Source organism: Atheta coriaria, unplaced genomic scaffold (genome assembly GCF_025399875.1).
Source record: "Atheta coriaria isolate IRGN ID8LTWV9N9 unplaced genomic scaffold, Caltech_Dcor_3.1 hic_scaffold_6_pilon, whole genome shotgun sequence".
NCBI lineage: Eukaryota > Metazoa > Arthropoda > Insecta > Coleoptera > Staphylinidae > Dalotia > Dalotia coriaria.
In genome coordinates this window covers 13,879,512-13,905,144 of record NW_027045448.1, presented here as the reverse complement: position 1 = coordinate 13,905,144, position 25,633 = coordinate 13,879,512, and the positions used below count along the sequence as shown (strand labels likewise).

Below are 25,633 nucleotides of genomic sequence, written 5' to 3'. Positions count from 1 at the left end.
TTGCATCGAATCGAGTAAGCGAAACTAATCGGTGAGATTATTGTTATCGATAAGGCGGCGCCGTACACTCTATCTTCTCTATCATTAAAACAAACAAAAAAAAAGACAACGTTTACGTATTTGTACACAGAATCAGTCAATAATTAATTAATCATGTGTCGCGTGTGTGTGTGAAGTGTGTAGTGTGTGTTGTGTTATATTTAAGTGATGCATATCAACATCCATCATCGCTACAAATCGCTGAAATTATGAATTGAATTCGTCTACTACCGTTATGCACATCCATATCTCTCTACGCAACAAAAAAGTGATTAAAATTAATTGAAAAGAGAAATTAATTGACCTTATCCGTTAAATTTACAATCATAATATTAATTATATATGTGTTTGGGGGGCAACAATGCCGAAAAACGTACAAAAATCTTATTCAAATATAACTTACGAGAACATAGCGTATAGGTTGTATCATTGTGTATCGATAGGATTCGTCAAAAAACATTTGTTTGGACCACAAGACGCGCATCATCATCATCATCATCCGAAGACTCTGACGCCGTAAACATTAAATAACTATATTTAATTGCATGTTATTTTATTTAGTTTAAACACGAAATAAACTCGTTTTTTATGTTTTTTAAGACTCGTGCACGTTGCGCACAATCAAAATCTAACAAAAAACGCCAAAAGGAACTTGAATGCGAAATAAAATTACAAATTACGAATTAAATACACCACACACATCAATTTACATTTACATTATTAAACGCAGTAGGACATTTCGTAAACTATGGCGTTGAATATGAATTAATTGGATTGTGCGTAACTAGCAGGCGCTGGAATATACGTCGGCCATCTTGGTTGTTTTTGTCATGATCGAAATGAAATGTTATCACAGCTTCAAAACGTAAATTACACTACAACGAAAAAAATAAAATAAAAAACGCACGCGTAAAATTTCTCGCGCAGCTTGGGCTGTGCATGTATGCACTCCGATTACTGTTATCACGCCGCACGTCGTCCCACTTACAAACTACATTGACTATATTTTGTTTTGTGTTTCATAAATTTCTTCCATAAAGTTTTCTTATACAAATTTCGTCGTAGGTACTCGTCTATAACGTTTCATTATAATTGTGAAAAAGGCACCCAAAAATTTGCACGATTTTGTTGCATTTGTTTTTTTTTTTTGTTTAAGTTTTAGTAAATTGTTTCGGAGGAATCTGGTTTTGATTCTCAAGTCTTTTGGTTGAAAAATTGAAATATTTGTGTTTTGGTGTGTGTGTGAGAACAAAAGAAGAAAACAGTACAATATGCTCGTTCGCGGTTCGCAGTCAGCAAAGTGCACACACAATATCATTTCCATTCCATGACCATCAGTAATCCCTATTTACGTTGTCGTCGTCGTCGAGTTGTGTTGTTGCTTGTTATTGACTCGTTGTTGTTGCTTGTAACATGTTACCGTATACCAATTAAATATAGCGAATGTTTCTTGTGTCGTCTTTCAGTTTTTCGCGGCTGACGATATCCCCTACACCCTCACGACATTCTTGTAATGTCTCGCGGTTGACGAGAACGGCATGCTTCGGTACATCGTCGGCACCGGGTACGTGGGGCCATCGTAGCGGTACTGCGATCTGTTCTGTGGCATGGTGAAATTCAACTGCAAAAGATACAGAATTAGCACACAATGAATGAATCTCTCTAACGCAACATATTTTACCTCTCTAGGGATAGGTTTAATTCTAAGTGTGGCGGGTACGTTATTACTGTAGCGCTGGTGCTTCGGGTCGACGGTCGGCGGTCGCAGCGGTTTGCTTCGACGCGCCTTGTCCTGCAAGGGCGTCGTCGGTGGCGACGGCGACGGACTCGACGATTCGGACGATGAGGATTCCGACGGGAAAGTTGCTAATGTACAGTACGAGCCTTCCGACTCGCCTAACCTGCAAATTGCAAATAACAACCGGAAATTAGCAAAGCAGCCATTTTAAAAATTATCAAGTGCGCTAAGCGACATTTTATCCACGTTTAACGTTTTACTTCCACGTTTAACTTTATTTGAAATTTTTATTTTTTAACTCCACCCGTGACTAAAGTCCGTGACTAAAGTACTTTAGTCACGACCGTGATTACACTTTTTGTGTCTCAAAACCATGAAAAAAGAAAAAGTTGAAAAAATTATTCATTTTACCACAGCGCAATATCCAACACGATAACGTAAATTCGCAATCGACGAAAGGTCAGCGGATCGCGGACGACGTCGAGTGAAACGAACGAAAGCCGTTGAGCGCCCACGAGCGTCTCAGACGCAAACCATCGTCGCCATGGCAACCAAACTAAGCGCCACAACTCAATTTTATTCATTTCAATATACACGCACGACAACACGCAATACGGACGCCTGCGGAAGCAAAGAAAAAAACGTTCTAGAAATATTTATTCTTACCGATAGCAAACTTCGGTTGGATCCACCCAGACGGTGAGTTCAGCGGGCAACCGGAGGTCGCTGTAATGGAGGCCGCACTTGCTGGCCGCCTGCTCCAACGTGTAGTCGACGGGCATGAGTCCGTTGACGCGGATGCAGCGGTAGCCCTGGCCTTTCGCCGGAACCTCAGGGAACCAATGCTTCTCAAATCTATTCAATCGCAAACAAACAAGGAAACAAACTTTAATAAACATATACACAATAAATACACTTATGAATAATCAACGTGCGCATGCGCAGTGACACATTTCGAAAGTAAACGTCGCATATTAATCACTTGTCACTGGCGAACGCAAAAAAATTGGCCAACCTTGTAGGTGGTGTGAGTAAATGCTCGAAAACGTTGTTTGCGCAAGTTAATTACACCAGCGCTTGCAAAAGAATGAAATTTAATTTGCAAATCAATTCGATTACTGCGGCTGCTTGTGATTAAAATTTATCGCGCGCGGCTAACTGTTTCGACGCGTACAGCCATGACGATTGGCCGGCAAGGTCGCATTTTAAATTTCCTTTTAATGCAATTACACTGCTCGCGCGCCGTGAGTTTTGTATTTAGTTGTTAATTTAGCATTATATTTATAAATGTGTAAAAAAACAACAGACACAGCGCGACCGTCTCGCTGGGCGGCCATCTTGTCGCCTTGGCTGACGCTACCAGAATTACAAAATGACCATTTTTGTTCGAACTTGGAGGAGATACACGCCACAGCACAATTATTCCGATTGCATTTACATTTAGTATTTGTGCAATAAATATGACTCATCGACTTTGCGTGCAAAAAAAAAAGTTGTACAAAGAAAAATAAGCAAAAAAATATAATGGCAAGACACGCAATCGTGAGCGCTCGTCCGCCGCCATTGTGTTTGGTGGCTAATGCATTTATGTAATGCGAATGCGAAAACGAAATGTAACATAACCATAATTGCAGTAATTCGAAAAAGAAACGCGCAACAACAACGAAATTCATATTGCCAATAACAATCACAATCACAATTTAGTTGACATTAGATGCAATTAAAATCGTTTTTTTTTTCAAAGTGCGATTGGTAAATATTAAATTATAGCCGTTTATTGCAATTTTAAAAGCATTAAACTCATTAAACCTACACGCTGATACCGGCCAGATTGTGATTAATAATTTGCGCGAGCTATAAATTGTTTGGTAATGAGCTAAGAGGCACATTAAAACACTGTTGCTGGTGCTGATAAGAAAACCGCATTGTGATTAACGTCCACGTACATAAACTCAACACGTAATTTATTTTTTTATGCTCAAAACAAAGAATTAAGTGACTAATATCAAAACATTTTTTAACAAAATTTAAGTTAATTACGTTGTATTTTAATACAACTAAAAATAACCTGAGTAAATTTTGATGACACTTTGCATCGTCCTTTGTTTATGCTCGCCTTGCATAAAACGGTGTCGCCCTCAAGGCCTATTTCGATTTTTGTTTAGACGCTGTCGCCACCGCTGACGATTTGAATCAACAAAGTGCAATGCAACGCACGCAGGTTATTTTTAACCCGAAATAAAAACAAGAAATGAAAATTTTCGGCCCATAACGACCGCCCCCCAAACATCGTACGCGGCAACTAAAAATATACACTGTTTACGCATTTTCGTATCGCGCCCAAATAAAACTCTTTCAACTTTGGACATTCAACATAAGTCCAGTGAAATCCACGCGACGTTGGCATATTTACAACACATGTGGACCCAAAAATATTTTTAATTTAAATTATAAACAGAAGACTTACCTTTGCATGAGAAGTACAATCAGATGATGCTTAAAGTTTTCCAGTTGGTCGCGCGGAAATTTCTCGCTCTTCTCGATAAAGCGCACTAGGAACTTGACGGCGGCCACCACTTCTTCCTTCATGATGGTGAATCAACGAATCAATTATACAAACAAACAAAAACTCGCACTATCGATGCACTATCCAATCACATCAAGAGATAATCCTTGAAAATCTCTTCTTTTTTGAGTTGAGAAGTTGATGTAAAGAAAAAACCCAATGGAAACACCACTACACAATAAATCCAGATTCAACTGCAAATAAAAAATAAAAAATATTAATACAAATCACAATATTACATTAACACTAAAATTACAATTACAAGTTAAACCGATTTACGAATTCCTAATTCAATGTCCGTTGGTTGAATGAACCTCCCAAGTAAAATACGCAGCGCGACTGAGGAAAACCGCCCAGACGCGACTGCATTTAATCGCGTTACGAGATTATTTTATCAGCGCTTGCACTTTTTCTGCGCCCGCAAGTTGTTGACGCGAGCTCGCTCTCGCCAAGTGACAAGATGGCGGCCGCGGCGCACGATTATAACTTACTATTCGTTACGCGTTCGGCTAGTCTATCAATGGCAATAGCAATGGTAAATCGGAGCGCGCATTTGCGTACAATCATTAGATTCGTTTCAGTTTTATCTAAATTATCACACGTCACGTGTCAGCTACACTCATAACACTCGCTGTTACGAACGTGGATTGTACCACGCTCAGAGATAACCATTTCTATTCGATAAACCGCGTAAATTTATAGTAAATATCTAAACGTATTTCTATTTCATATTCTTGCGTTTTGGGTAACGTGTTTAACGTGTTGATCGCTTGTCAAAACATGTTTAACGCGAGTTATCTTAAGCTGCGCATATGTAATGCCACATTTGAAATAATAAATAATAAATTAATAGCATGACTTGGTAGTGGATTTGTGTGGTAGTAATAGCTGACACACAAGATTGTGACGCGTCAGCTTCTCTTTCTGTGTCGCTGGCTGTTCGCCTTCTCCTGGCAACGAATGCGCACGCGATAAGAAACGAGCTGAGACATTGAAATGTGTCTGCAAGCGAAACGTTTTTGGCGAAAATGTCATCCGGATGCGATGCTCGTAACCCTGTTTCCTGTCAACACTTGTGCATGCACATAGTTATCGCTCGGGGACGGCGTAATTTCATTGATAAGAGAGGCGAAATATCAAATGGCGAAGTGGGTATTATTGCGGAATTTCAAGTTTTATTCTATTATCGTTTGGTAAAATTAGATTATGACAAGTGCCAAGTGCAAAACTAGAATTTATGTAATAAAAACCAGTGAAATCTCCTTATAACGACGAACATATGATCAGGTATTTTTTATTATGTTATCTTGAGGTATTGTTACATCGAGATAGGAAAAAAATATCAAAATTTTAGATTTGTTTTTAGTTTCTAGTTAAAATTCACACATTTTACGAATTCTTTATCAAAAAACTTAGTTTGTATGCATTTTTGAACAAGTTATGCAACTTTTTAACCCCTAAAATCAGAATATAATCAAATATTGAGATTTTACGTGGTCTGGCACCTGTTTCATCATTTTTTGGACTGCTTATAAACTCAATTACTCTAGTAAAAATGCCGGTAAATATTTCCTAAAGTCTAAATATGAATTCCGCGTTGCTCAGTTGTATTCACTTGTGTTATGTTTAAATGATTTTCTAGTAACGCAACGTGCACCCCAACAAATTAGCTGAAAAATCGTGCTTAAGTTATAGAAATTTGCATTGCAATTTGTAGGGATGTTGGGATCATAATTACAACAATATTTCAAAAGTTACCATCGATGTCATATCTTTGAAAAAATATTCTAGCTCATAATTGCTAGAAATGAAAATATTTTTTATCGTTACACAAAAAAACTATAAAGCCACAACGAGGAAATTAATATAAACCAACCAAATCCCTTAAAGTTTGTCGTTGTTGCTATATTATTGTTATCTAAAACATTTTTCTTCTAGTAAAATACTTTTTGATAAAATTTCTGTTGTAAAAAAACAAAGTCGCAATATTTTCGGTTTTTCACCGGAATAATATGCCTATTAACCAAATTAAAACATTACCAACATGGAAGTAAAATACTTTTTGATAAAATTTCTGCTGTAAAAAAAAACAAAGTCGCAATATTTTCGGTTTTTCACCGGAATAATATGCCTATTAACCAAATTAAAACATTACCAACATAATTTAAATATCCATGTCATGGTTTAACAATTTAAAAATGAATCATAAATACCAAGAAAACAAAAGTTAAGCTACATTAATATTCGACTAGATATAATAGATATAATTCCCATTAACGTAAATACGTAATTCGGCCGAAATAACAAAACGCCGACTTTTAGATATCCGCGCAAGAAATTGCCCACTTCCTGAAAGTAATTTAATGTCTGCCACAAATGTCGAGTTTGATATCTGCGCATGTAATGCCTGCGCGAAAAAGGAACAAGTCTTATGTAAAAATCACATTACACAACCAGTCAACTCACATCGTGCTTTATAAAAAAATTTCAATTTAATAACAAAACTAAAATAAAAACAAAACGCATACAACAGATAAATTTCACTTTATTGTGACTCTGCACATAAAATCAGCAACAATTTTGATTGAATAGTGTGAATAGTGAGTGACTCATTGTGAAACAAAACAACAAATATATTTATTCGAGACGAGTGTAGGTGGTTCAGTTGTACGCGTATCTAAAGGTAGGTTGAAAGCAGCAACAAAACACGACAAAAGTAATAACAATTATTGATTGGTGGGCAAACACGCTAAAAGTGTCGACGCATGTAAACGCTATTCATATGTTTGTATGCGCACATTAATAAAATTATCACCGATGCGTCAATAGGTCGCTCGCATACATGATATTTATGCATGTAATTAACAACAATAAGAAGCAACAAAAATAATCGCATTCATGTTTAAAATTAAACACAACACCAAACAAAACCAAGTTAACCAAAAATCACTTACATTTATTATTACTAAAAATAATCCACAAGAAAATTACGTAATTTCACATCCAGAGTCACAATAAGATTTGAATATGTTGCGCGCGCGCACAAACCGTAATGATGATGATGAATAAAATGAGTAAAACTCGCGACGCAATTTCCTACGCATCAGGTGAACACTCCAGGTGTATAATTCGCGAATTACCCAGCGAGTCGTCGTCGCACACCTATCCGCTTTCAATACGTATTCGACGTGGTGTATTTTTTCGCTCTCCCACCACAAAGTGAATTTATCTAGTATTCGCGGCGCTCGTAGATTAAAATCGTATTCTGACGTTGGACGTAGCACTTTAGCCTTGAACTTATTTACTACGTATTAATCCATCGCAACAACAAAATTAGCCATGCTATGCTCACCATCCAACGCCATTTTTAATTACAACAAATTTATTTATTTATTACTATTCGTATTTATTCTGCAATTACAATTGAAAGTAGAAATGTATTCCATTCGTATTTTCATTCTGGTGATGATGACGAGTTCATAAACATTACAATAAAACATAATGGTGATTCTGTCTGGACTTGTATATCAATCTACAACTACGCAATGACATTACATGCATGCAAATTGAGCATGGTGCTCGCCATCGCAAATATGAGTACATATTGCAATTTACCAACGTGTGCATGGTGTAGTGTAGTGAAGAGAAACACAGTTGACAAACGCGGCGTAGAAATAAAACACAAATTATTATTAACCAGCGTATGGTAGTATATGTATGCAATCAAGCAACAATAATATATGCCAACTTTGAAACAAACACACGCAGAATATAAGTTTAAGTAGAGGCAGAAACTTGCAGGCAGGTTAATGTAAGTGGATGTGGAGTATAATGGGGTTTGCCATGCAATATGTAAACTTTCGCTTGTTTTTTATTAGTCATATTCGTATTCTGTACGCATGTTCAATATTCACTCAACGAACTGCGTATAACGGCGAAATTTGTAGAACTTTGTTGGTTTATATTAATTTCTTCTGTGTAACGATGAAAAATATTTTCATTTCTAGCAATTATGAGTTAGAATATTTTTTTAAAGACATGACATCGATGGTAACATTTGAAATATTGTTGTAATTATGATCCCAACATCCCTACAAATTGCAATGCAAATTTCTATAACTTAAGCACGATTTTTCAGCTAATTTGTTGGGGTGCACGTTGCGTTACTAGAAAATCATTTAAACATAACACAAGTGAATACAACTGAGCGATGTGGAATTCATATTTAAACTTCAGGAAATATTTACCGGCATTTTTGCAAGAGTAATTGAGTTTATAACCAGCGCAATAAAAGATTAAACAGGTGCCAATCCGTGTAAAATCTCAATATTTGGTTATTTTTTGTTCCACGGTGTAACATAACCTAGCAATGAGGTATTTTGAATTTTAGTGATTAAAAAGTGGCACAATTTGTTCAAAAATACATTAAAAACAAAGTTTTGATGAAATGATTCGTAAAACGTGTGAATTTTAGCTAAAAACTCAAAAAATACTAAATTTTCTTGTTTTATTGAATTAAATTTTATGCATTTCATGTAAAAACATAAAAAACTTAATTTTCTGTAAAACTAGTGCAAAAACAACATGATAATATCAAAATAATCATAAACATGAAAGAAAAAGTCATCGTCATTTTAATTTCCCAACGAGCACGTTTTCCACCCAGCAATCACCGTCAATTACAGCAAAATTAAAAACGATAATTTGTCAAGAAAAATTGCAATGCAAATTTCTATAACTTAAGCACGATTTTTCAGCTAATTTGTTGGGGTGCACGTTGCGTTACTAGAAAATCATTTAAACATAACACAAGTGAATACAACTGAGCGATGTGGAATTCATATTTAAACTTCAGGAAATATTTACCGGCATTTTTGCAAGAGTAATTGAGTTTATAACCAGCGCAATAAAAGATTAAACAGGTGCCAATCCGTGTAAAATCTCAATATTGGGTTATTTTTTGTTCCACGGTGTAACATAACCTAGCAATGAGGTATTTTGAATTTTAGTGATTAAAAAGTGGCATAACTTGTTCAAAAATACAATAAAAACTGAGTTTTTAATTAAATGATTCGTAAAACGTGTAAATTTTAACTAAAAACTCAAAAATACAAAATTTTCTTGTTTTATTGAATCAAACTTTATGCATTTCATGTAAAAACATAAAAAAACTTAATTTTCTATAAAACTAGTGCAAAAACAACATGATAATATCAAAATAATAACAAACATGAAAGAAAAAGTCATCGTCATTTTAATTTCTCAACGAGCACGTTTTCCACCCAGCAATCACCGTCAATTACAGCAAAATTAAAAACGATAATTTGTCAAGAATAGAAATTCACAGTGCTAGCAAAACTCGCAACAAACGACATCAAAAAAAGAGAAACAACTGCTTCGCTAGTAATTTAATGTATGCAAAATAGAAATGTCGGATGCGTTAGTAGGCAAAGATACGAAACAAATCGAAACTCGAGCATTCATTCAGATTGCTCGCTCGCACAGCACATCCGACCGGCGCAAACAAAGCGCAGCAGAGACAACAAAACCAGCCACATCAGGCGTTAGTTAATGCAAAACTAATGGCAAAAAACCCACCAACACACACATAGCAGACACAAATGTGCAAAAAGAGAAACGCGACCGTGTCGCTGATTAGATGCACGTTCTATACGAGATTTATAAATCTAAAAAATAACTAAAATAAAAACAAAACAAAAATGAAACAAGTGAAGAGAGTTAGCGCCGGAGCGAAAAGAGAGCGTGTGTGCGCGCAGAAGAAACTCAAACTCACGGCCTAAAGACTGAAATCGTGCCGAGCTAGAACCCAAAGAATCTATAGCAATACTAATCTTAATCTACGAGTGCCTAACGAGTTTACAACCGGAGAAACAGCTAATGATCTCAAAACATTTAAAAATTCAATAAAATAAAATAAAACACTACTAAACGAATAAAAATCCTAGACTTTGAAGAGACGTACGTACTCCGTACTCGTAAACACAATCCAGCCATGAACAATCCACTTGAAAATAAAATAGAAACACGAAGGTGAGCGGCGCTTAAACACAATTCCAATCCGATGATTGTGTGTGTTCGCGAGTGCGAATCATAGAATACTAGGCACTCGTGTACTCATGGTAGTGATTTGTGGCATGGCAAGCAAGTGAGCGATGAGTAAGCAAGCGCTGACTGCTTGCTTTTTTTTTTATTTTCGAAATACTCGACTACTGCTTGCTGGTTTGCTATTACTGGCTGAGATGGCACGCCGCTTGTGATCCAGTTCAACGTTATTATAATAACTGTGACTCTCCTCTCTACAGATGTAGTAGATGCTTGGAGACCTCTTAGCCTGGCCGCAGAGAGATTGAATTCAGACTTTGAGAGAACGGCCAGGCCAGGCAGCGAAGAGTGTGCAAACTGAAATTACGGCGTGCTCGCGCGCGAGAGGAGATATTAGAAACGAGCAGCAAACGAGAAAATAGAAATAGAGTCGGCGTGTATAAATTGAACAGATTCGAGATTCTCGGCGCGGATCTATCTAGGTATAGAGGTAGAGGTAGAGTCATGGTGACGCATAGTGGAGATCAGAAGAGAGATCATTATTTTTTCAAAAATAGCAGCTATAGGAGGTTATAGAAAATTGATATTGAAGGAAATTAAAATTTAGAATGGTATATTTTAGGAATAGTCTAGTAAGAAATATGAATACGAGCAATTTCTTACGAAATAAAAACAAATACAGCAAAATAAAGAAGAAAACCCGCAAATTGTGGTGGGGGAAGTAGAGAAGCGCTTAGTGTAACGCTTGCCAGTCTTCCCCCACCACTTATTGCAGGTGAGGAGCAGGTATACAACTCCAGCAGTCTAATCGCAGGTCTCTAGGGTTCCTCTCCTTCCCCTCGCCTTTTTTACCCACCTGAGGTCCTTGTAAATGGGTCGCGTTGATTTCAAATGATTTTCCTTCTAGCAAGCTAACAAGCAAATATGACGTTTTTATTCATATAAATTCCACTGTTGACTCAAATAACTCCATAAAAAATGAAATTTAAAATTAACCGAACTTGATAACCCCGATACCAGTTTCCAGAAAAACATCAACAACGCAATTCCATGTGTTTACGCAAATTTCGTTGCCCAAACGCACTTTTGCGCGCAATTATAAGATAACAGTTGTTTGACGAATACGTTTCGCTTGATATTTAAATTTATTTATTCCCGCTTCCGTTGTACACAACGCATAAATTAGTAAAATAACAAAAACACCGATAGCTCTTTTCTAGATTATGCTAAATATTATTTTTCAAATTTTGGGTTAAATTCATTTTCTGAAACAAAAACAACCTAAAGTTTTATTGTTATTTTTCAAGCACTAGAAACACACACGATTGTGTTATTATTATTATTATTACATATTACTAAATTGACGAAACGTCGTTTACGACACCAAGAATAATTCTGTACTCAATTTCGGCGTTTATAAAGCGCTCCAAACTACGTAAACGTGTTCATTTTTTTTTCTTTTGGTTGCATCTTACGCCATTGGTATTAATATGTCAATGCAAATTGTGACATTTACGAGCCAGAATTTGGTCACGTCTACTTTCAACTCGCAAATAAATATTCCATATTCAAATTACTTCCTGTGTTTTTTCTGTTTTGTAAAAAACACAAAACATAACTAACAAAAAATAACAATCAACACAACAGTTAAGTTAATTAACACTAATGATAACTTATATACATATGTATATGTGTATAGTCCTGGTCTAAACATATTCTCAACCATTCCGAGTGTTTGATTTGGATAAAAGCTTTCATCCCGTCGTCGTTTTCGTTTCGTTTGGTTTGTAACCCAAGTTTCAGCCAAGCGCGCTTGTTTGTTTACGTTTTGCTTAAAACTTCCAACTTCTTCGTGCGTCCTACGTGGACCACCGGACGTTTTCCACGCTTTTTCCACTTATATTTGGCTCTTTCCGACCACGTGTGTATTTGCTCGCCATATTTAGAAACGCATCGTAAAAATAAAGTTCAAATCAAAGTCAAATAGATGTAAATTTAGCTAAAATTTCCTTTTAAACTCAAAAAAAAAAAAAAATAAGTGTAATTATTATCGACCTCAGGAGGCAAATGCAATGCACAAGACGTAATTTCTAATTATTTACGTTCTGATTCAATCGCAATTTACATAATGCGCTCAGAAACTCACAACACTCATTACATCGCAAAGAGCGCGCGCGCAGACGAATAAATAAAACACAAATTAGGCACCCGCATCAACACGACGAGGAGACTGCAAGAGACCAAGAAACTTAATTTTAATTTAACTCCAGTTCCAGTTCTCCAGCTCCCAGCTGCCGTGGAGGCTTTGTTCGTTCGTGTCGAGCTCATTATTTATATTACGCCGCGTTTCGTAACCGACTGATTTGCTTTTTATTTAATTTATTAAATATTATTACCCGTCCCGCTTGCCAACAATTAGATAATGACACCATACACACACACACACATACAGAGAGAGACAATTATTTTAATTAAATTTCTTGCCTCTTGCTACAAACAAAATATTCGTATTGAATCGAATCATCTCGTTTTTTCATAATCCAACCAAGTCTATAACTGTAGGAGCCGTTGGAGCGCTGCTTCCTAGTCCGAGCTAACAGTAACTGGATAATCCTCAGTCATTCGTTCGACATGCACAAAGACGACGAAGAGAAGACGAAGCGCGCGCACGTAATCCAATGTAATATAATGTAATGCAATATCCGTGCAAAACAAACGCGTCCTGCCGGAGAACCGGAGAAGAAAGCGACCTGGAGCACATTTCGATTACGTTTTCCAAACAATTCCCACTAAGTACACGCAAAAATAACCAACGCGTTTTATTTTTTCACTTTGTGCTCGTTTTGCAAGTTTCCGTAATGAATTTTTAATCATTTGCGTTTTCCAAATGTGCGCGCATTCGATCCACTCTGTTTGGCGGCTTTTCCAGTTACGACTTCGACAATGCGAACAAACGAAACAAAACAGCGTAGGTAGATAGATAGATAGATAGGTAGAGTATAGCACACAGGCGAATTGAAAACATAGTCCTAGAAGAGCTGCGCGACCTGCCTGCGGCTCGTTCAACGAACGCGCATAATTAGTTTTCGTTGTGGCGGCGCATTGTTTAAATCGTAATTGTGTGTCAGTCCGGCACCGACATGCTCTACTCGAGCACACAAAGAATTATCAACTCAAATAGAACCAACCGGCGGGCCCCACAATTGAGATAACTAAATAGAAAATTATTACACCGTCAATTACGAGAGCTAATTGTAAATAAATATTAAAAATAATCGTTTGGTGAATTTTCACCAACAAACAAACATCTGGCTTGGTTGGCATTCATAAATGGTGAAAAAATAAATGAAATGAAATTCTCGTTATGTTATCGAGGTTTTCTTTGAAATATTATTATGCATAACCGGGCGAATGAAGATGAATCCGTAAATCGGAAAATAAGGTGCCAACTGCAGAGACGTAACTCAGCTGGCAGTGCCGCGTGCGCTGTTGTTGGCTTGCAGCGCGCCTCGGCAACAACAAGAGATGGATGTAACTGGCGTGTTACGGGAGTTTCAAGAATAACCGTTCGCACCGTAATAACGATTTAACGATTACGACACGAACGACACAACCAGTCAAAGTCTCCAATGCGCGAGAAGCCAGCGAAATATAAAAAAAAATGAAAGGCGATGGAAAAAAAATTAAATAAAAATAATGTGGAAACGATGCATGCAAGTGTAATTTAAATTTAATAACGCGATAATAATTAGTTGGGACTTGCAAAAGACAAATTAAAATATAAATAAATGCAGAAAGAAATATAAAAAATTTTTTAAAAAAATAAAAGAATAGTCTTGGAAGGTATTTTTTGTGATGTGTTTTGTTGGATGCACAAAACTGGTCTGATCCATCAAGTTTTCATCCCTTGATGGCTTGAAACGCAGCTATACTTATTTTAGGTAGAGAGTTTAAAAAGGGCCAGGCAAGAATCAGGTCTTAAAAGGTCTACATCAAGATTCAAGGCTACACAAGAACAAAATTTCCATGAAAATAAATTCTACTTTAAATTTTCATTCATAAAACTATCTCGTTTTAACGACAAACTCTGTTGATTTATATTAATTTTCTCATTATAGCATACAGTTCTTCTGTTTAACGACGAAAAATATTTTAATTTCTAGCAATTATGAGCTAGAATATTTTTTAAAGACATGACATCGATGGTAACATTTGAAATATTGTTGTAATTATGATCCCAACATCCCTACAAATTGCAAGGCAAATTTCTATAACTTAAGCACGATTTTTCAGCTAATTTGTTGGGGTGCACATTGCGTTACTAGAAAATCATTTAAACATAACACAAGTGAATACAACTGAGCGAGGCGGAATTCATATTTAGACTTCAGGTAATATTTACCGACATTTTTACAAGAGTAATTGAGTTTATAACCAGCGCAACAAACGATTAGACAAACACCAATCCGTGCAAAATCCCAATATTAAATTCTTTTTGTGTTTCTCGATGTAACGACAATTTCTAGAACGTTATAAAATATCATTTGTCATTTATGCGTCGTTATAAAGAGGCTATATAATATTTTCAATAACACAAAAATGTTTATCTTACAAAATGTCTCAATTTAATCTCTCTGTATTTATTTTTCCATGTGTTTGTGTCGAGATATCTTTAATCGCCACATTAATGCGTCGCTTCTTCTTTCACATTGTGCGCTTATATTACAGCTGGTACGATATCAACGCTATAAGTTTTTGTTTGTGTAAACTTTTGATATAGAGGCGTTCATTGACGCGCGCTTGCATTACATGCGAGACTCGTTTCGTTTCTTTTCGTTTTGATTCGACGCCAGGCGTTAATGCAGGCCAGCAGGACACACCCATGTATCATTGACATTTCGGTTCTTGCTTCTTACGAACGCAGCAGTTAACATCGAAACAAGAAACAAGCTGAATAACCAAACCAAACCAAAACTTGAAAAAAAAAACTGAGATATTTTGATGATGTTTCTTGAAATTTTGCAACCAAATATCATAAAATCTCATACAGCATAAAATTTGTAACATTTTGAATTGAAACGTTCTAAATATGGCGAACGAAAGTTTCCAACCGCGTGGTTCTTGCGGTGTTCACACCTTACGCACACACATTGAAGCAATGAAGACGCCGAGAAGAAAAAAATGGATTGTAAGATATAAAACGATTGAAAATCACGCACGACTACCAGGTGTGGCAATAAATTCAACACGCTATTTATGCATTGTGTGTATCTGTGCAATCTCGAAGGAGCGCCGCGCGGTCAATACAATTTATAATAAAATTGTTGATTCAACCTGACGGATTTATATTTAATTCGACTTCAATGCTAGCCACAACGCATTAATTTCATACGCGCATGCAAAACACATTAAACGCACCTTATATTCCATCAATATTGATATTGATAGATATCAATAAATATATTTCGCATGCTATTGATATTGGATCAGATGCTCCAGTGGAGAGATATAAGCAAGCGACGACGAGACGTATCCAGGTGTAAAAATCTAATGCGCAATTTCTACTCGTTGTGTGTTGGCAATGTGTATTTGCGCTGGCCAATCGTCGAGGCGATACTAGTCTCTAGTCTTTCTTTCCGGTTCAATCAACACGATTCTCATTCAATTTCTTGGGATTTCGAGCAGGTTTTATCTTTTTATTTTATTTTTTCTCTCAGTGTGTTTTCGGAAAAATGACGAAATTTATTGTTCATTAAAAGACACACAATCGATATGAACACGTATGATATGAAATATCCAGTGTGTGAAGTAGCGATAACAATCTATTTTTGATTCGCTATTGATCGCATCGGATGATAGATGATAGGAAACACACAGACGCCGGAATTTACGTCAGTGAGTAATTTTATTTCTGCTTCGACACTTAATACTTAATTCCACACACTTAAGTTAAGTATTAAATGTATTTGAATCGTTAAATTTTTATGGTGATGTGTTTTTTGTTTGGTATCATCGCTTGTCAATCGTATCGTATCATACTGGTTGGTGTGCGCTGGCGTGTTGTTGGTTTTTCTATGACGATGATAATCGCGCAATTGTGTTGGTGAGTTAATGTTGCATTCAGGGTGAAAGAATTAACAACAATGAACAAACGAGCAATTGTTTTGTGTGCTGTGTGTGTGGTTTGTGCTGGTCGATTCGGTGGTATTGTTTCAAGGACGAGGCGGTAAGAACAATCGCGGGCCATTACTGTATTTATTTGAGTTGTGTTGTTTAAATTTTATTTTCGCTAGCAACGACGCAGAGTGGAATAGAATGTAATGTAATGATGGAGGCTATAATTATCGTGTACGCGCTTGTCATATTATACTACCTGTATGGTGTGGAATACTTTTTTAGATTCGTCGAGTTTTATGTGTTTGTGTGATGGGCACTGTGCCAAATTGTAATCGTGAGCCAGGCTATGGATAATTTAAAATTTAAGCGCTTGGAATATACTGTTTTATGAATGAATCCGGTTTCCTATTTATGAAAATTTTCAGTTGGGTTTATTTTGAGCGAAATTTTGTTTTAAAATAAATTTTATCACGTTATAGTGATGTGACGTTACAGCAAGGAACAAAAAATAACTAAATATTGAATTTTACAGTAAATTTAGTAAAATATTTCCTGAAGTCAAAATATGAAGTAAATTCGCGATTTTATTTTATTCACTTGAGTTATGTTTTAATAAACTTTAAATTTTTTTTTAATAAAAAATTAATCTATAACTTTTAGCATTTAATAAATTTATGAGTAATTAATTTTTCAATGACTATGTTTATCGAAATGTGTTGAAATCAACCTTGCTAAAAGTAGTGCGCGTTTTCCCCACTTCACCATCACAATCCATCGAACAAAATCCAAAGCAGCTTTGTTCAAAATAGAATTTAAGCCTACCAGGCTGATAATAATTAAAGTGAATAATTAATGTGCACGTGATTATTTCCATCTATTGTGCGCACATGAGCAATGTGCGTGTGTATCCGTGTGTATTAATTATTATCATCATGCAGTGGCAAACATTGGTCGCGGCCGCGCGATTGATTGAAAACAAACTGACGCACGAAGCGCACGCATGTTGATTTATTCAAAATGCATTCGTATATATTTATGTTTTGTCACGTACAGCCGACGCAGTTGTTTGAAAAATATTCAAATTTAAACATTCCCTATGTATGTGTGTGAAATTTACATAATTAAATTGCTCTTTTCAAAAGTCACCACTTACATCACATTTCTCACATTGCGAGTGCGTTTAGCGATTCGAACTAATAACTAATTACTCGGTGGTGCCGATTGGGTAAGCGATTACATTTGCCAAAGAGCAATGCACGCGTGGTCGCCGCTCTTGGCGAGTCACACTCGATTAAAACTTTATTAGAGCTCACAATACGCAAATGAGTGATTGCGCACGTTCTCAACTAGGTGTAGGCAAGTAAGTAATTTGTACTTGCTAGATTAGTTATTATTTTGACTTGAATTTAGCGGCGTGAAGCAAACAACAAATGGGCAAAATCACGGTGTGGTGTAATATTTGGGCTTTGGTTTCGTTTTAAAGTTTAACGAGGTTTTAGTTGTGGTAATAAATAAATTAGTTATCTACGCTGCGGGTTTTTTTTTCAACCTGTGCTGCCTACGTGTTTTAGTTTTTACGGTTGTTAAGTGAGTGCTTATTGCGTTGCAAACAAATAGGTTTATTTTTTGTGTTTGAAAAAGTTTTTTCTGGAATATCTTTAAAACCATTCAAGTTCAAATGAATATTTCTTTAACAATTCATTTCTAATTAAATTTGGCATCAAATTACGCGAAATTTATAATTTTTGGAGCGTTTATCAACAAGTTATTAACAATTTAAGTCGAATCATGAAGACAATGTGTTAAAAATAATGAAATTTGTGCTTTTTTCGTGAATATTTCAAAAAGTATTCAATTTACAATGATAATTCTTTCAAAAATTCATTTCTAATTAAATTTTACATAATATTAAATAAAACTTATGTTTTTCCAAGTGTTGCACAAAGAGTTATAAACAATTAAAGTCAAAATGTGGAAATAACTAATTGCAACATTGATCATCTGTTCTGTACTGAAGAAAGAATAATTTCGATCAACAATATGTTTATCCTCTTGCATCCACTTGTTTGCCGATACAATTTGTGTAATAATTTATAAACATTGCACCATTGTACGCTGTTTGTCTCTTGGTTTCACTTGCATGAAACTTTCCATGACATATTGAAAACGAAAAATACACATTATCTACTACTGCACTGTCTGCTTACTAGTATCTATATCCACTTGCGTTTAGATTATCGATATGAATATATTTATTTAATCAATAAATTGTTGGGCAAACAGAGTAGCGCGACTCAATTCTATCGGCTGTGTTGCTTTATGCACGCGATGTTGAGCTAGACGCAGTGTAGTGCAGTGCGTGCATTTTTAATATTAATTTTACTACTTGTAGGATTTCGATGCACGCACAGAAGCATAAAGCAGGCTTATTGCTTTCAATTATCGGCGATATTGCAATAATAACGAGTGTAACGATGATAATAGGATTCACAGTTGGCAAAACAAGCGCGCGCTCATTATATTTCATGTGATTAAATTATACTTTCAATTAATATTTGTTCGGGAATAATGTAGAAAAAATACAAACCGAGCGATTGTTACGTAAATTGAAATCATTTATAATTTCTTTCGAAATTTGCATATTTCGAAGGTTACACATTATAAATTTAAATTTCTTTAGCATTTCACTTGTGCAAAAACATGTTTATTAGAATTATTATTGCTGGAATTATGATAAATTAAAATTGCATTTTTTAAGTTTAGTTTTTTTAAGTTAATTGATATTTCAACTGTAAATATCTTGACTGTTCAAAAACATTTGCTTTAGTTTCGATATCTTATCAGTTAACGACGAATTTCAACCATTCTATTATGTAGGTAGAGTTGTGACTTATGACGTTTACTTTTGTTATTTTGCTTTAAATATTTGCATAAGCTTAACATTTGACATTTCATTGTGATTCGTCGTATCACTTTGCATAATACCGTGTAGGCTTCGTTTTGCCGATATTCGATTTAACCCTAAATTAATTTATTTCATATTAATTTCCTCGTTATAGCGTTGCAGCACTTGTGTGAAACGACGAAAAATATTTTAATTTCTAGCAATTATGAGCTAGAAATTTTTTTTAAAGACATGACATCGATGGTAACATTTGAAATATTGTTGTTATTATGATCCCAACATCCCTACAAATTGCAATGCAAATTTCTATAACTTAAACACGATTTTTCAGCTAATTTGTTGGGGTGCACGTTGCGTTACTAGAAAATCATTTAAACATAACACAAGTGAATACAACTGAGAGACGCGGAATTCATACTTAGACTTCAGGAAATATCTACCGGCATTTTTACTAGAATAATTGAGTTTAAAACCAGCGCAAGAAAAGATTAAACAGGTGCCAATCCTCGTAAAATCCCAATATTTAGTTATTTTTTGCAAAATCTATCTTTATATGCTAGTAACTTTATGTTTAATTCTTTTATAAACAAATGATTCATATTCTCAGACGTCAAATTTAATAATAAATAGATTTCTGTTTGTATTATACTTCTATCACCGGTACTTTTCGAGTATGTAATTAATAAATACGTAACCAAAGGGCAACATTTTCCATCCACTAATTTTATACCAGCTGCAATAAAACCCGAATGTTTGCCCCGACACATGGTATGCAAACAAACACGGAGCATGTGTGTGCTGTGTGCACCACGTCGCACGATGATTCCTCCATGATGGTATAATTAATATTTGAATACGGTTATAAAGTTCGTGTGTGCGCTCAAAACGCACACAATTATGCGCTCGTGAGAAGTGTAATTGCGATCGTTACAAACCCACAACACACAAACCTCCAACATATTCACAAAACCTGCGCATGTTTTTCGCACTTAGTTTGTTTGCTTACCATTTTGCTATTCAACAAGTCCAAGTAAAATTTCACGAATTTGATTGTCGGATTGGATTGACTCAGCAGTCAAATCAACACAAAACACGACGAACACGCCGAGCTCGGTCTGCGTCGTTGTGTTTTTATTGCAAGTGCAAAGTTTACAACAAAATAAAACGAAATAAAATAAGCGAAATTTCCCTTTTAAATTGGCAGTAAACTTTAATCAACTTTAGGCGTCGTAGGCGTTTGTGAAACGCGGCGCTGCAATTACCCGCCTGTCTAAAATATTCCTTCTTCAAAAACACCACAAGTGTACACAATTGATATTCCGAGCGATTGTTACGTAAATTGAAATCATTTATAATTTCTTTCGAAATTTGCATATTTCGAAGGTTACACATTATAAATTTAAATTTCTTTAGCATTTCACTTGTGTAAAAACTTGATTATTAGAGTTATTATTGCTGGAATTATGATAAATTAAAAATTGCATTTTTTAAGTTTAGTTTTTTTTAAGTTAATTGATATTTCAACTGTAAATATCTTGACTGTTCAAAAACATTTGCTTTAGTTTCGCTATCTTATCAGGTAACAACGTATTTCAACCATTCTATTATGTAGGTAGAGTTGTGACTTATGACGTTTACTTTTGTTATTTTGCTTTAAATATTTGCATAAGCTTAACATTTGACATTTCATTGTGATTCGTCGTATCACTTTGCATAATACCGTGTAGGCTTCGTTTTGGCGATATTCGACTTAATGCTAAATTAATTTATTTCATAGTAATTTCCTCGTTATAGCGTTATAGTTTCTCTGTGTAACAACGAAAAATATTTTAATTTCTAGCAATTATGAGGTAGAATATTTTTTCAAAGACATGACATCGATGGTAACATTTGAAATATTGTTGTAATTATGATCCCAACATCCCTACAAATTGCAATGCAAATTTCTATAACTTAAGCACGATTATTCAGCTAATTTGTTGGGGTGCACGTTGCGTTACTAGAAAATCATTTAAACATAACACAAGTGAATACAACTGAGCGACGCGGAATTCATATTTAGACTTCAGGAAATAATTACCGGCATTTTTTACAAGAGTAATTGAGTTTATAACCAGCGCGACAAAAGATTAAACAGATGCCAATCCGCGTAAAATCCCAATATTTGGTTATTTTTTGCGAAATCTAACTTTATTTGCTAATAACTTTATGTTTAATTCTCTTATAAGCTAATTATTCATATTCTCAGACATCAAATTTAATAATAAACATGTTTGTATTATACTTCTATCACCGGTACTTTTCGAATCATTAATAAATACGTAACCAAAGGGCAACATTTTCCATCTATTAATTTTATACCAGCTGCAATAAAACCCGAATGTTTGCCCCGACACATGGTATGCAAACAAACATGGAGCATGTGTGTGCTGTGTGCACCACGTCGCACGATGATTCCTCCATGATGGTATAATTAATATTTGAATACGGTTATAAAGTTCGTGTGTGCGCTCAAAACGCACACAATTATGCGCTCGTGAGAAGTGTAATTGCGATCGTTACAAACCCACAACACACAAACCTCCAACATATTCACAAAACCTGCGCATGTTTTTCGCACTTAGTTTGTTTGCTTACCATTTTGCTATTCAACAAGTCCAAGTAAAATTTCACGAATTTGATTGTCGGATTGGATTGACTCAGCAGTCAAATCAACACAAAACACGACGAACACGCCGAGCTCGGTCTGCGTCGTGGTGTTTTTATTGCAAGTGCAAAGTTTACAACAAAATAAAACGAAATAAAATAAGCGAAATTTCTCTTTTAAATTGGCAGTAAACTTTAATCAACTTTAGGCGTCGTAGGCGTTTGTGAAACGCGGCGCTGCAATTACCCGCCTGTCTAAAATATTCCTTCTTCAAAAAACACCACAAGTGTACACAATTGATATTTTTAAACTTCCTGATAAATACATTTTTATGATCAACAACGCGTCAGGCATCTACGTGCCATGCATGTTCCAACCAAATAAAGTGGAAAGATGAGCTCACTGAACAGCAAAGAAGACATCGGCTGTACACACGTTTTTCGAAAGCCCGACGATACGCACAGCCTGAACCTCGTCGATCGCATTGCCAAGCCACAGCAGCGAAGAACACCGCATCGTGCTGCGTTGTGTGTGTGATATAAAACGTAGAGAACGTAGAGAGCAGCCGAGGCCAGGCCAGGCCATCGTCGAACCAGCCAGCCAGCCACGAAATCATGTGACGCAAACAAAGGAAACGAAAAAAACTGGCTTTCGAACCATCAGAGCCAGTGTTTACAACCAACCTCACCTCATACACACACACCATACCTATACATGAACCAAAAAAAAAACCGTAGAAAACTGGTAATAACCAGGTGTGTGCAGAATCCGCCCAAAACTTAATTGATTTCTCTGTATCCTGTGATACCCATCAATTAATACATAATATTCGTGAATGTGTGCAGCGTTTGTTTTCTTGTTTTGTTTCGGTCGGTTGCGTCCGCCACGCTGGTTGGGTTCCAGTTCCGTCTGGGACTCGGGATAGCGATCGGCTGTTGTGGAAGTCCCACGTAGACAATGCACAACACAACGTCTCGTTGGTTTTATAGTAGTAGTGGTAGTTGTGTTGTGTTGTTGTTGTGCCGGTTGTTTTTCCACTTTGTCCTACACACGAATCAATTGCGGTGCGCAGGACATGACACAACAAAATTGCCACAGAAGAAGAATACGAAGACGCTGAAGAACAAAATCGTGAACAGTCGAACACGAATGCAAAAAATGAGAAATCTTTGAACTAAAAACCCAAAACAAAACCCAAAATCTTACCACATCTCACATCTACATATGTTTCCTGTATTTTATGTCTTTTTGGGTCCCTGTGGTCTCAAAAAAACTTACCCAACGCGATCATCTGGCAAAATCACAGAGTGGTTGACGTGTGTGCATCAGCTGTAAGTGGTCTCCTCACTTTTCACGCTGTTTTCCCCTACACTTTTAAAATTTCCACCCCATGACGCCAACAATACACATGTGTGTGCTACTCCCCAGACTAAACTACCGCTCTACCGCTCCTCTTCCTGGCATGTGTGCTCGCACGTTTCAACTTTGAGAGCAAACCGACAAACAGATGCGGGCCACGTCCACACATGTATACTACTCACATATAATGATGGCTGATCGTGGGCCACGAATGACTTCGCAGTTAAACTCTCAAAACTTCGAACATTTCAAGTTCTGGCACAGCTAGGTCAAACATTTTAAAATATCTACAGGTAGTCTCTGAATCTTTGAATCTTCATTTTTTTCACTTACCTTCAAAAGGGCTGCGAGCACACAGAGCGCGTGATTAGAGAACGAGCAGCAGAAGAAAAGCCGTTGGACGTGTTCGCCTTCGTTTAACTTTTGTCCGACTTGTATAGAATCCAAGCGAGGTAATCGCACCGGCGTCGTGATGGCCCCGAAGAGATCTCCGACAGGCACACACAGGCTCTCTGCATGGCTGCGCTCTTCAGCCTCGGCTACACACACCGATACTCTACTTGTCTACTTCTCGGTGGAAATAATAAGGTGTTTGGCGCACAAAGAAATCAAACTCACGGCGCACTTTTATCAGCAATTCAATATTCTCACATGTGTGCAATTTAATTGTGATATGCTCGAAAGCAAAACGACAAAAACGACGCCGACGGGAAAACAATGGCACATAAAGTGCAAGGGTCTAGCGATTGTATGCGGCGCACAACATAACAACAAAAAACCCAACAGTCGCTCGCATTGTTTATAATTACACCACGCCACAATAACCACCAACAACTAGGCCGTGCATATCCGCAAATTTAAATTTGAATTTAAATATTTAACCCCAAAAAACACAGAGAAATGTTCAACCGTTGCGTTTAACCCCTTTCCGAATAATTTACACACGCATTGTAGTCGTAAGGTAACCCACGGTGTGTAATGAATGAATAAAAACGAGAAAAACGTTAGGGGTCACACGTACGGCACCAAAAAAAACACACAATCGCTGCCTTCGCAACAATGTCATCAGCGTGGTATTTAACGAAAATGATGAAATATTTACACGAAACGTGTGTGTAAATGTTTAAAATGGCGCTCTTGTTATTTCCTGTTAGATGACGCATCACTTTAAAACCAAATTTCACTAAATTCTAGCGGTTTTGTATTCGAAAAAGGTGTTTAATGACGCTTGAATGAACAACCCCTGGCAAACGACCAACTATACCGACCATACCAAGCGTTCCACACAGGTTAAACATCTGCCCTTGTTTCTATGAATCGCATTCACACATTTTACGACTGTTAAACTTATAATTTTAGAAAAAACATGCAAAAACTTGTTTTTCGTTTCAAAACGTTCTAGAATATAACATAACACATAGTAGTGTTTTGTTTCGGTGTGTTCGCAGAGTTGCCTACAAATGTGCCCATTAGCGTTGCTTTGTGCGTAGCGCGAATGTATGTTAACGTATATTTCTCAACGCGAAATCAACACACACTGCAACATGTCGAAACACGTCCACCGATCGCGTTTTGTTTTATTTTTTTGTTTGTTTCGGCAGCGATGCGCGATTGTTTCTTCGTTTTCGTGCTCGAAATCCACGATGACGATGCGCACGCGATTTCATTATGCACCTACGTGCTGTATTTATCAATATAACGCGTAAATTTCGCAATTTGTGACGATTAATCGTGTATATACGTGTAAACTGAGACTTACTTGTTATTGTTGGCGAAACGCTTCTCCTTCGGGTCCCACTGGCGACTCGCTTTCCTTTCCGCAAGTGTGTGTATACCAGCTACGTCGAATTTCCAAACAAAAACAGGTACAGAACAGAACGCGACACCAAAAAAACCATAAGGAAACACGCACACCACCGACTTCCGCTCTCTATCTATGTCTCGGCACCGCAGCACTCAAGCTGACCGTTCTAGTTTTCTTTTAGTTTTGTTGCCCTGCAGCAGATGGCTTTCGCCGCGCGGAGATCCGAAGCACGCTGGGTGAACAAAGCGACTGGCGGACGCAGCCGGCCCGGAGAGACGGCACGTAGCGCTTCTACTCCCCACCACAAACACGAACCCACCCGAAGTGAATCGGAAACGCGTACTTCGGCTACATTCGGCGAAATAAAATGGCCGACTGCTACAGCGGTAAATTCA

At 36.6% G+C, this 25,633-nt stretch overlaps 1 protein-coding gene across 3 annotated transcripts; it reads right to left on the bottom strand.

Moving 5' to 3' along the window:
- Positions 1 to 1,172: 1,172 nt before the first annotated feature.
- On the bottom strand, positions 1,173 to 25,494 carry LOC135793442 (protein BTG1-like). Of its 3 annotated transcripts, none has more exons than XM_065304406.1 (5): positions 25,194 to 25,494; positions 4,245 to 4,537; positions 2,444 to 2,632; positions 1,721 to 1,940; positions 1,173 to 1,660 (listed from the first exon to the last, which is right to left on the bottom strand). In XM_065304406.1, the coding sequence occupies exons 2-5, from the start codon at positions 4,364 to 4,366 to the stop codon at positions 1,529 to 1,531; spliced, it is 663 nt and encodes a 220-aa protein (XP_065160478.1). In that variant the 5' UTR covers positions 4,367 to 4,537; positions 25,194 to 25,494; the 3' UTR covers positions 1,173 to 1,528. The 3 variants fall into 3 exon arrangements, with proteins under 3 accessions (XP_065160478.1, XP_065160481.1, XP_065160480.1); XM_065304409.1 differs by lacking the exon at positions 25,194 to 25,494 and adding an exon at positions 7,298 to 7,449; XM_065304408.1 differs by lacking the exon at positions 25,194 to 25,494 and adding an exon at positions 4,600 to 4,770.
- Between the last annotated feature and the right edge of the window lie 139 nt (positions 25,495 to 25,633).